Source organism: Schistocerca americana, chromosome 1 (genome assembly GCF_021461395.2).
Source record: "Schistocerca americana isolate TAMUIC-IGC-003095 chromosome 1, iqSchAmer2.1, whole genome shotgun sequence".
NCBI lineage: Eukaryota > Metazoa > Arthropoda > Insecta > Orthoptera > Acrididae > Schistocerca > Schistocerca americana.
In genome coordinates this window covers 139,038,153-139,050,440 of record NC_060119.1, presented here as the reverse complement: position 1 = coordinate 139,050,440, position 12,288 = coordinate 139,038,153, and the positions used below count along the sequence as shown (strand labels likewise).

Here is a 12,288-nt window from a genome sequence, read left to right as displayed (position 1 = left end):
TAGGGTAACTGAAAATATTTGTAACAAATGGATATACTGGGTGGTTATAATTAAACTTTCGCTAATTGAGAGGGCCAATGAAAACAAGCGATTTTACAGCAATGAAATATTGTGGAAACACATCTAAGGACATGCAGAAGAGAAATAGCAAATAAACCATTGAATGAAATACATCTTAATTTACACATGAGAGTGTAATATTTATTAACTGCATACCATGTTTACGTTCCAGGTTAGAATATTGATCAATGTGATGACCATCTGCATCCACGAAAGACCGGAATTACATTACAGACTGCTCTACTGCTGCCCGAAACATCTCAGGCGAACCATGGAATGCTGAGCTGTTGTGATAGAGCTCATAGACTGCTTGATGATCGCACATTGCTTCCAGCATTCTCTGCCATGGAAACAGTAACGTCTTTACCAATTTGTGGTGCAACTGTCCGTCAGCCTCTCCCAAGAGCAATTCCCAAATCGCCAGTTAATTTGATCTTCCGGATCACTCCTCAACAGTAGTGAAGAGAGATGACCTCTCCGTCATTCCTTTAATGAGTCAACACTCATGAAGATCACCAACACTATTACCGTTGTTTTGATAAAACAGCTTTAGAAATAAGGCTCTGCTCACCTTGTCCAAACCCATATTAACTGTCCGCAACTATAAATGCCACTGATGCATATGTTTCGACCGTACACCACTGTTCCGGCACTGGCACAACAGTAGTTCATGACACTAATACTACTAACAATGCGAATTAAGTTGTACACAGTCTAAACATCATTCCTGTGATGTTGGGTACCGATATGGCAAATAGTTTTCCATTTACACTGGCTCAAGTAGCAAATGTTTAATTAAAATTATCATGTATAATGAAAGAAATAAATGAATAAAGTTGTTTGAAGTTCATTTGGAAACTTGCCGTCGAATTCAAACATAAATTTCCAGTTGCCGAAGAAAATAAATATATATAACCAGAGTGTACTGCCAATAATTAGCTATATTAGAGATTTTTCCTTTTTATCATATTGAACATGTTAGGCAGTTTCTAGTAAGGAAATCTGTAGAAATATGTATTCCACACATTCCCAATAATACATTCTTCATTCTGTTGATTACATACCCCCTGCAAGCATTTAAAGCAGATAATATTAACAGCACCAAAAAAGTTTCAAGTTCCAACCCTTCATTGTCAAAATGAAAGTTTGATTTAGGCAAGAATGTAAAAAGTGTAAAATTGGAGTGAGTGTCAATATTACATAAAATATTTTAAGAACTTATCTCAAGCTTTTGAAATTAATTTCTTTTGTGGTATAAAATCGTACCTGTAGCTGAATAAGAGCTGACACACTATTCAGAGCTCTTCCATTTAATTTTACTTTCTATCCACACCACATGGTATACTTCTTTGGATTGTATTTACCTCTTAGGTGCTGATGCTGAGAGAGAGGACATTATAGAAAGGCAGTGCACTTGTGTGAAATATGCCAAGTCCCAATTTTGTTCAGAAGGTCCAGTGCTTTCACTGAATCACTACTTGCTTCTGCTACAACTGTTCCATATGATGGAAGTTGTGATCAGTTTCTTCTTCAATAATCTAACTATAACCTCTGGTAATGTTTCACTTCTAACAAATGTGACCTTTTTTTATCAAAAAATGCATATATCACTAAATAACACTACTGATATTCAACCAGAAAATTGAAAATATAAATTGCTTTTCCATAATTTTGCTCTCCTTGTTCCACATAATTACTATCATCAGTTGTGTTTGTTAATTTCTGTCAGCACCTCTTTATCCAAATTTTGTTTGACATGTTCTGCAATTTTTGACAAAATTTGCTTATTATTGTAGCCAGTCTGTGATGTCTATGAATGATGCACACAAATACTTTTGAATCTCTACTTGTAGGGGAGAGGGGGTAAAGGTAATTTGTATAATAAGATATACAATACTATAGTGTGGTACACATTAAATACTGAATCCACTAAATAAAATATGTACACATCTATAATCTATTTCTGTGATTTACAACAGATCATATATACACTATATAATTATTCTCCCATCATATACTTTGCTAGTTAGTTGGTAATAAACACAACTTTAATTTGCATTCTTTTTTGTGAACAGGCAGCATTATGAGAGTAGTAAACTTTCAGTAAATGGACTGTGGACATATATTTGTAAAATGTACATCACATTTAAATAAAACAGGCATTCCAGCCTCTATGTGTAGTTTTTAACTACATGTACTAATTTGAACCAAGCTTAAGAAAACCAATGTCATTGCAGGTCATTTTTGCTTTAGAACATTGACTGTTACAGAAGCTCTATAATAATTAAAATATTATTATTTGTTAAAATTTTGTTTTATTTAAAATTATATAACCTATTCATATATGCTATGTCATCAAAATCAACAAATGAAATTAAATACAAACATTCTTGAAACTTTTTCTCACAAAAAATTCCATAGGCTGGTCTTGTTTGGTTCATTTATTTCAGCACAACTTTAAAGATTATGGAAATAAATCATACAGAAACAGGATACCAGGCATTAAAGCAATGTTGAAGGGATGTGCATGTGATAATCCCCACATTACTGACTGTTCTTACCTCAATCATTTTTTGAACAAGTACAATTTGAGATGTATTACAGTTGATTATTTCCCACAGTTGTTTCTTCTTTCACTTCTACACAGTTTTCAAGATGACGTGTCAGAGAATCCTCTGAAGAAAATGACTGATGGCAATGGGGACAACGATGACTGGATGTGTGTGAAAACCTGTGTAATGCCAATGACCTCTTACGTTCATATCCTTCACCACACTGGTCACAAAAGTACAATTTGCCTCGTTCTGGAGTCTGAAGTAGTTCTACAGAAGACTCCACTGGAGACGTAGCCACAGGAACACTGCTCTGTTTAGGCAATGAATGGTGTACTTTTTTATGTTCCTCTTGGAAGTGTTTTGAGGAAAACTTACAGTCACATATGTCACACACAAACTGATCAGCAGAAGTGATTATTAGATTCTTTTCCAAATGAGGTACTTTAACTTTCATAATACCATCTTCTTTAACAGTTTTGGTCAATTCAACACCGTGTACATCAGCCACTACAGAACTTGTATCAATAGAGCCAACAGAACTACTTCCAAGCTTATCTGCATTGCTTGCATCTGTAACAAACAGGAAATTAAAAATATTAAGCAACAGAATTCTTCTAGGAGCAGTGGTACCAAATTTTATTTAATAAATATTTGTTGAAATATACTTGAGTTTTAATACTGAAAATTCGGGGCTCATTAGTAAGTTATATAGTACATTCCCATTCCACTGAACTTGCTGTCTGGTTTGTAATGACATTAATGGCATTAAAAACTGTTTTAAAATAAATGGTATTTTTACTCTCATTTTAAAATCCAGTAAAGTTCTTAGAAAGGAGATTATGTGGAAGACAAGAGCACCTAAATCTACATCAATACTCTGCAAACCTCTGTTAAATGCACGGCACAGGGTACTTATCATGTACCACATGCTAGGGCTTCTTCCCATTCTATTCACATATGGAGCAGAAGAAGAAGAATGGGTTCTTCAATGCCTCCATGCTCATTGTGATCTTGTCCTCTACAGGAGCAAACTGTAGGGGATTGTAGTAAATTCCTAGATTCCCTTCTTACTACTGCTTCTTGAAACTTCCTAATTACACACTTTCTTTAGTCTACAGTTTTCAGTATTTCCGTAACACTCTCCCATACTTCAAACACACATATGACCATTCATGCTGCTCTTATTTATATACATTCGACATTGACTGTTCGCCCTATTTGCTGTGAATCTGTCAGAATTCATTAACATTCTAGGAGGAGCCGTGAGCGTCTTGTAAGCAGCCCATTTGCTTAAGTTCCACACAACCAATCAATATTCTAGGATGGGTCACAAAAGTGTTTTGTAATCAATTTTCTTTGTAAACTGACTGCATTTTTTCAGCATCCTACTAATGAACTCAAGTCTGCCATCTACTTTATCTGGGTTTGAGGTTATATCATTATGCCAATTCATATCCCTACAAATTGTCACAATCCAAGCATTTGTGAGATTTGACTACTCTAATTGTGATTCACTGATATTGTAGTCCTAGGATACCATTTCTCTATGTTTTACAAAGTGCACAAGTTTTACACTGCTGTGCATTTCAATCATGTTATCAACCTTTGCAACACTTTCAATTTTATCACGATCCATCTGCATAATAGCGAGCTTTTTTCATACACTATTTCATTGCAGATAACTGCATCATCTGCAAAAACTCTTAGGTTACGATTCATATTGTTTGCAGGTCACTAATACAAAAAATGAATAGCAATGATCCCAATATATCTCCTTGGGGTATGTTCATGCAAGAGGGAATGAAATGATGGATGATCTCCAGCACAAAATGACTGCTAAAGATCTGCAATGATGAAATAAACAATCAGGTTGATACCAAAATAATAAAGACTTGAGAGAAATGAAGTCAATGGTGTGTGGGTGTGTGGTTAGAGCATCCCAAATTACAATTCTTGACATTCACTGACGCCACAAGATTTAAAAAAATATGAGCACAATACTGCTTGAAATGAATAAATTGAAGAAAATCTGTGTGTAGTGCTACATTAAATTTTCAGAAGTTGAGTGAACACAATTAAAATGAACAATTCTTAGTCAACAAGCTAAGAGCTGGTACTGACAGTCTTTAACAATCAGAAGCTCAGCCATGACCTTATTTATTTAGCATCTGACATAACCTTTAAATTCACCATGTTTAGTAATGAAATTGCACCCCTCATACACTTTTCATAGAATAATGTGTTTTGTCCACTCTACAGAACAGGATGAATTGCTGTGAATTATTATAGTTTCATACTGAATTAAGAGCGTCAAATTATCCAAATGAAGTGACCTTTCACAAAAACAGCTGAACGTTTATACACAAGATTACTGAGAGTACAAAACATGCATTTCTGGGTCAAAATTACAAGGTGTACAACTTTGCTTCTGCCATTTGCCGATAGGTGGCGACAACAGTAAGTAGTGATCAAAAGAAACAGATCGCAGATGTCAGGCAGTTAGTTTGGACCTCTGTCAACATAACCTCATTCAAACATTAGTCGATTTGTGTCTGCATCATAAGGTTGTTCTTGATTGAAAATGTCAGTTTACAAGAATAACTCTCATAATTTGCGGGAGGTGTTACTGTTTTGTTTCAATAGGAAGAAAACAGCAGCTGAGTCTCATTGAATGCCCTCAAACACATATGGTAAGGACACTATTTGTGAAAGAACGTGTCACGAGTGGTTTCAACTCTTCAAGAATGGTGATTTTAGTGTCATAGACCGGCAGATGCAGAACTGGAGACATTGCTGAGTGAAGACTTGCGCCAACCTCGAGAAGAATTGGCACGATTAGTGGGAGTGACACACAAGCCATTTCAAAACTTCTCAAGGCTGTGGTCCTGAGTCCAAGATCATGCTCTGTATTTGGTGGGACCAGCTCGGCGTCGTGTACTACGAGGTGTTAAAACCAAGTGAAACAATCACAGGTACTCGTTATCGAACACAATTAATGCATTTGAGCAGAGCATTAAAAGACAAATGGCCACAATACAGCGAGAGGCACGATAAAGCGATTTTGCAGCATGTCAGCGCTCGACCCCACATTGCAAAAGAGGTCAAAACATACTTGGAAATGTTAAAATGGTAAGTCCTGCCCCACCTGCCGTATTCTCCAGACATTGCTCCCTCTATCACCTGTTTAGATCAATGGCCTGGCTGACCAACACTTCCGATCTCATGAAGAAGTCACAAATTGTATCCATTCATGGATCACTTCAAAAGATGATCAATTTTTTCGACACGGGATTCGTACACTGCCCGAAAGATGGGAGAAAGTAGTGGCCAGTGATGGAAAATACTTTGAATGATACATGTGTAACCAATTTGTTTCATTAAAGCCTCAAATGTGGGGGGAAAAAAAACGGCAGATACAAAGTTGTACATGTTGTAATAATTTCAGTATTTTACATATTACACTGGAGAAGGATTGCAGTACAATTCCATGCTTTTAGCTTAGAAAAAATTTTATTTTGTAACTAGGTTTGCTGCTGCTACTTCTTCTTCTTCTTCTTTTCAAGGACTAACACAGTGTTCTGGAAGCAGATACTGAATATGTTATGTGTCAATGGCGAAGCTACACCTGACACCATGGTCAGTCTTAGTGCCATCAGCACACAAGAAGGTGTTAGCGCTAGGTTGTGTGCAAAGGTCGAGAAACTTACAGCAATAGACACATTCTGATTCCAATAATTCCCACTTCTTTCTATGCCTTCTAATGATCCTTCAACTCACTAGCTTGCAGTCATGAGCAATTTCCATCTGTGTGCTTCTTTTCATTGTATTTATACACTTCTTTCACATTTTATTTTGTCACTGAAGCTAGATCCACGTTTCACTTCCACACGAAGTTACTGGCAGAGATATTATTTTACAAAAATTAAGTTGAGTTAATATCATGTTTTCTCTTTCAAATTCCATTTAATTATTCTGTGTATACCATGATATCAGTTCCTTTCATCTGTCTACTACAGCTATAGTTAAAGCTATTAGCTACAGTGAAATAACATGAAAACTGTGAGAACATACAGAGCTATTCAGAACCCAAATGAAATTTTCATTGTGCTGCAGACTGTGTGCTGACAAACAACTAAGGTCACAACCTTAGAACACTAATAAGAAAAAGAAGTTAACAACTACATGTTAAGCCCAACTGATGGAAGGAAAGAGAACTAATAACAAGGACGTCATCTTGGAGAAAGGTCCACAAAGTATGCCGTAAAGACAGCAAAGGTCTCGACCCAAAGATTAAATATCTTCCGCCATATTGAACGATGGATGAAAAGTAGAACGTGGTTGACAGCCCTCACGTCATTCACTAAAGTGGTCGATAACACAGATGGCAAACATACATTGGAACATAAGTGGTTAAAGAAAGGGCATTCGGTCAGGAAATGTAGAACCGTCAAATGCTGATGACAATGAGTACCAAGTGGTGAGGGATCACCACTTAACAAATGGCAATGGCTAAAAAGACAATGTTCAATACACAACCTAGCTAAAATTATCTAGTGGTGAGAGGGCTGAGAGGTGGTCAGTCATGCGGCTGGTAGAGGTTTAATTCCCCACGGCTTGTTCCCATGAAGAAAAGACTAGTGGTGACGGCAAAGTGATACCATCTGCCTACAGATAGCAACATAGAGAGCATCCAAAGGAATGGAAGAGCCAATAGGCCAAGGTAGGAGGCCTTTTCAGCAGAATCGTTTCCCATCATACTGAGGTGACCACAAGAACATCACAGTGGCTCTCTCAACGGAGAGCTAGTGGAAGCTTTCTTGGAGCCGTAGCACTAAATGATAGACTGTGTACAGCCACAGTGGGGCACAGAGAATCAGAGCATATGACTCAATTAAACAGCCTGTGTCGCCAGATGTACTGGGCAGCCTGATAAGAGGGAGAAGAGCTCTACTATAAAAACTGAACAGTGTTCTGGAAGCAGATACTGAATATGTTATGTGCCAATGGCGAAGCTACACCTGACACCATGGTCAGTCTTAGTGCCATCAGCACACAAGAAGGTGTTATCGCTAGGTTGTGTGCAAAGGTCGAGTAACTTACAGCAATAGACCAAATCCAGAGTAGAGTCCCTGCGAAACAAATGATGTCGAAGATGAACACTGGCTGCCGTATGAAGCCAAGATGGTGAAGGGTTCACACCAATCTGGAACATGGCAGGTAGCATGAAGTTAAGCTGCCGAAAGCAAACACTGGGAGGGTGCGTCCCATACTGGCGGCCAAGGGAGTCACCGAAACAGAGGGCACAGGATGGGTGGCCGGGCATGGCAGACAAACGGCACATGTATCCACCACGCCAGTATGACAGTGGTAGTTCAGCATCTTCTGCATAGAGACTCTCAACCGAGCTAGTGTAAAATGTACCTGTGGCCAAATGTATTCCACAGTAGTGGATTGTGTTAAAACGGCATACAATGGATGAACATGCAGATGAATAAACAAAAAACCTTTAGTCTTTTTTGATTGGACAAGGGATTGGCACAAATGGAAGAGGGTGGTTCGATATGCTCCCCATGAAGTACCACGTAGGACACTGAGGGACTGGGAACAACATGCGCCCACGTAAGACAGGGGAGGACCACGAAAGATTCCTGTCAAGCAAAAGCCCAAGGAATTTCTGTGAACGGAAAGCACAGGCCCAAGATGTAAAGATGGTGGAAAAAACCCATTGTACCACCAGAAATGCATACATACAGTTTAATCAGTGAAAAAGTGAATGCCATTGTAAAGATGACCAAAACACTGCTGAAGATGCCCCGCAAGGAGACAAATCTGTGAAGAACTTTAATAGATCACAAAGCTGTCGCCAAAAACAGAGCTGGAAACGCCTGGTGGGAGACAGGCCATAATAGGATTAATGGCTGTACCAAAGAGGACGATGCTCCGGACATTCTCCTGGATGCAGGTGTCCGACAAGACAGAACCCACATGCACCTTGAAAACTTGGTCTTTTAAAAATCCCTGTTGAAAACTGGGAAGGTAGCCTTGGAAGCCCAGCATGTATAGAGAACGGAAGGTACCAGTCCTCCAGCAGGCATTGTAGGCTTTCTCCAAATTAAAAAACACAGCCAGTGTCTGGTATTTCCACAGGAAACTATTCATGACATGGGCTGACAAAGTGACGAGACAGTCAACTACAGAACGGCAAACTCAAAATGCACATCATGCAGGGATTAGTAGACTGTGAGACTCAAGCCACCATACCAGCCAGCCATGAATCATATGTTCCATCACCTTGTGAACACTGCTGATGCGATAGTATGTAGGAAGGAGAAAGTGATTGCCCGCAAGATAGAGATGCTGCACCATCTGAATGTTAACAATGTCCCATCCTGATCCTGGGGTGGAAGATCGGGATGAAGAGAAAGCAAGGTCTGCTCCCTCATAGTAAAGGCTAGGGGTATCACCCAAGCCTCCTCCAGTTATTTCCGAGGCAGGAAGGCAGGGTGATAGTAGGTGGAGCTAAAAATTTCTGCAAAACAGTGGCCTAAGGTGCTGGAGATAGCAACATGGTCCACAATGACACCATCTGCTATGGTCAGGGTGAAAACTGGGTAATGGACCTTCATCCCAGAGAGCACATGGAGGTTGCCCCACAAGATGGACAAGGGAGTGAAACTGTTACAAGAAATAGTAAGTGAAGTCCAACTACCTTTTTTTGTTATCCCGAAGACTGCGATGACACTGCACATGCAACTGTTTATAATGAATATGGTACACCATCGTAGGATGATGATAAAATATGGAGAGCATGTCACTGCACACGAATCGCGTTGGAGCACACCTCAGTTCACCAGGGGACTTGAAAACAGTGTGGAAAAAATGAAGTGTGGAACATTCTCTGGCAGTAAGGATAACATTCGTAAGGTACTCTACCTGATCAAAACTGGGGAAACGTTGTTCATCTAAAGTCGTCAGGGAAGAGCAAGGCTCCCTATCAGGCTGAGACAGCTTGCAATTCAGTTTAGATGTAGGTGGAGTAGGAGTCAGCAAATGGATAGCCCACAGAAAATAGTCGCTCTGGTACGTGTCAAAGAAAATGGACCACTTGAGATGATGAGCAAGATGAGCAGTGCAGAATGAGAAGTTCAAATGGGACTAGATGTAGGTTGAGTCTGAAAGGAATTTGAGAGGTCAAAGCAGTTACAATTTTGTTTGTTCGAGCCAGAAAATAATAGGATGCTGCAATTCCAAGAGCAGCCATAATTCCTCCTTTCTGGACCTTATGCCATGAACATTATGTTGAAAAAGGATCACAATACAGAACAGGGAGGTGGGAACAAATGAAGGGCAGTCACATCAGCGGATGCTGAGTGTCAGCTTTGAAAGACAATATTTACAGAGGTGTTAGCATACTCCCTGGATCAGCCTGCAGATCCCAGGGCAGAAGAATGGCAGGCAGTTCACACCAGTGAAACGGAATTCTTTCGGATGAGGGTATCACGTGGCAAAACCGTTGAAGATGATCTCTGAGACAGAGAAGGAGAAGACCATTTGCCTTTATTTTGTTTCTTAGAGGCTTTACGACTGGCAGAAGAAAACAGACAGCTGTTACTGGAGGGACATAAAAAGTCTTCGTGGGAGTATTCCTTTTGTTCTTTCCGGCCTGCTGGTTGTGTAGCAGGTGATTTCGCCACTGAGGCGAAGATTTGGTGCCTTGTTGCACAGCTGTAGGAGAAGGACAGGAAGCTGTTACCATGATACTGGGTGATTTTACAACTGCAATGCTGAACTGGAACTCACAAGTTTGAGTAGCCATGTTCTTCGTGGAGAGAGAGGAGTAGCAAGAACGGTACTGTGGCTGCTGGATGGTAACATGCACGGCTTTTGATACGCCAAAAACTTGCAAGCAACGAGGTAAGGTACTTTTTCCATCATCCAGATCTCCTGGACAGCCTGCTCATCTAGATACATGGTACATACATGGGAAGAGGCGGCATTGTCACCATCGCAATTCATTCAGCGAGGAGAAGGGGGTGGGCAATCATCCTCATGAGCATCCTTACCACAATTCAATTGACACATATGACCGTATTTTGACAGGGAATGTGAGTGTGGTTGCTACGTTGACACAGGTAGCAATGCACCGGGTTTGGAATGTACCATCGGACCATGATGATTTCATAGACTGCCTTGATCTTCTATGAAAGCACTACTCGATCAAACATGAGAAAGAGAGTTTTCATTACTCGATGGACGGCAGTGATGCCCCGATCAGAGAAGTAAGTTTGGATTTCTCCTTTGGTCAGACCATCAAGCAGATGGGTGTAAATAACACCATGCAAAGATTTCAGCATTTGACAGGCCTCAAAATGAACAGGATAGTTGTGGAGGAGTGAAGCAGAAAGCAGTTGTTGGGCTTGAAAATCACAGCTTATATCCAGAAGCGAAGTCCCATTACGTAAGTGAGAGCATGTTTTCATAAGGCCTGCAACTGCATCAACACCTTTCTGAATAATAAACGAATTAACTGTCACAGAGGACTGACTGCCTTCGGTACATGATACCATGAGGAATCCACGTGCAGTTGGGAAAGTCTTTGAATCTTTAGTTTCATTCCATTTACATTTAGTAGATATAGAGTGCGATGGTGATTGGTTCGCTGCGAAAAAATTCCTATGATTGCCATCATCTCCTATGGTGCGCCCCTTCAGAGGGGGGGGCTCACCCTCCTTAGGTGACTGTTCACGCCCCAGGCTGCACCTCCCGAACTCCTGACAGAGGGACCAATTGGCAGTTGGGAAGGTGACAGCTCAAGCAATCGCCTCTCCCTGGGTCTGGCCTGTACCAGGGGGTACATACAAACCCTAACTGTCGACCCGTGGCTGGGAATTGTGTGTTACCCAGTCACCTCTTATGCATCAAATGTGTGGGCTAGCCTTCAGGAAACCACAAGAAGGAAGAAGAAACAAAGAAAAAGAACAAATGCCGAAGCGGAGATGGAGGATGAAGGAAGAAAGAAAAACATATGAGGGACTGTTCTGATGCTGGCTATCAAAACTGCAACAATCATTCCTGAGAATATCCCAAGCATGTTCCCCAAAGGAGGGGAAAAAGAATAACAGGAGGATAGACATGCAGCACAGACAAGGAAGCAGTACTGCAAAGGCTGGGGCCTTGTGGTACCCAAGCATGAACCCACCAAAGCCCCCTGGTAGGAATACCAGCAGGAGTAGGCACATTAGAATGGGGCATATAACGAAGCGATGCATGTTACGTGTCCTTGAATTTGTTAAATGTGAGTCAATTGTGATGGTTCAGTGGTGATTTCATACCAAATACCACGTAAAAGATACAACAGACAGAACAATCCATGTGTGGCACAACATGATATGTGACACTAGCTGATTTTGTGGTGTGTAGAAAAGCTGCTGGTGGGGGCAATCAGCATAGCAGGTGGTGCCTGTGTGGAGGTCATTTGTCAGGAGTCCAAAGAAATCAATGAGTCTTGCAAGGAAAGAACAACAGACAGCACAGTCAACTGCCTGGAGCATTTTACACAAATGTCTAAGTGTCAAACCATACCAGTAGCAATTTACATGCTCTGAATACTTGGGACAGTAAGCTCTGTTCTGACTTTTGCAATGACTCGCAGTGGCTACTGCAGGAAGATTGT

At 40.4% G+C, this 12,288-nt stretch overlaps 1 protein-coding gene across 1 annotated transcript in view; it reads right to left on the bottom strand.

Moving 5' to 3' along the window:
* Positions 1-2,047: 2,047 nt before the first annotated feature.
* LOC124620689 overlaps positions 2,048-12,288 on the bottom strand; it is an 87,870-nt gene continuing 77,629 nt past the window's right edge. Inside the window, exon 5 of the mRNA XM_047147086.1 lies at positions 2,048-3,185. Within this exon, the coding sequence (XP_047003042.1) occupies positions 2,659-3,185 (527 nt within the window). The 3' untranslated portion in view covers positions 2,048-2,658. The remainder of the gene's footprint in view (positions 3,186-12,288) is intronic.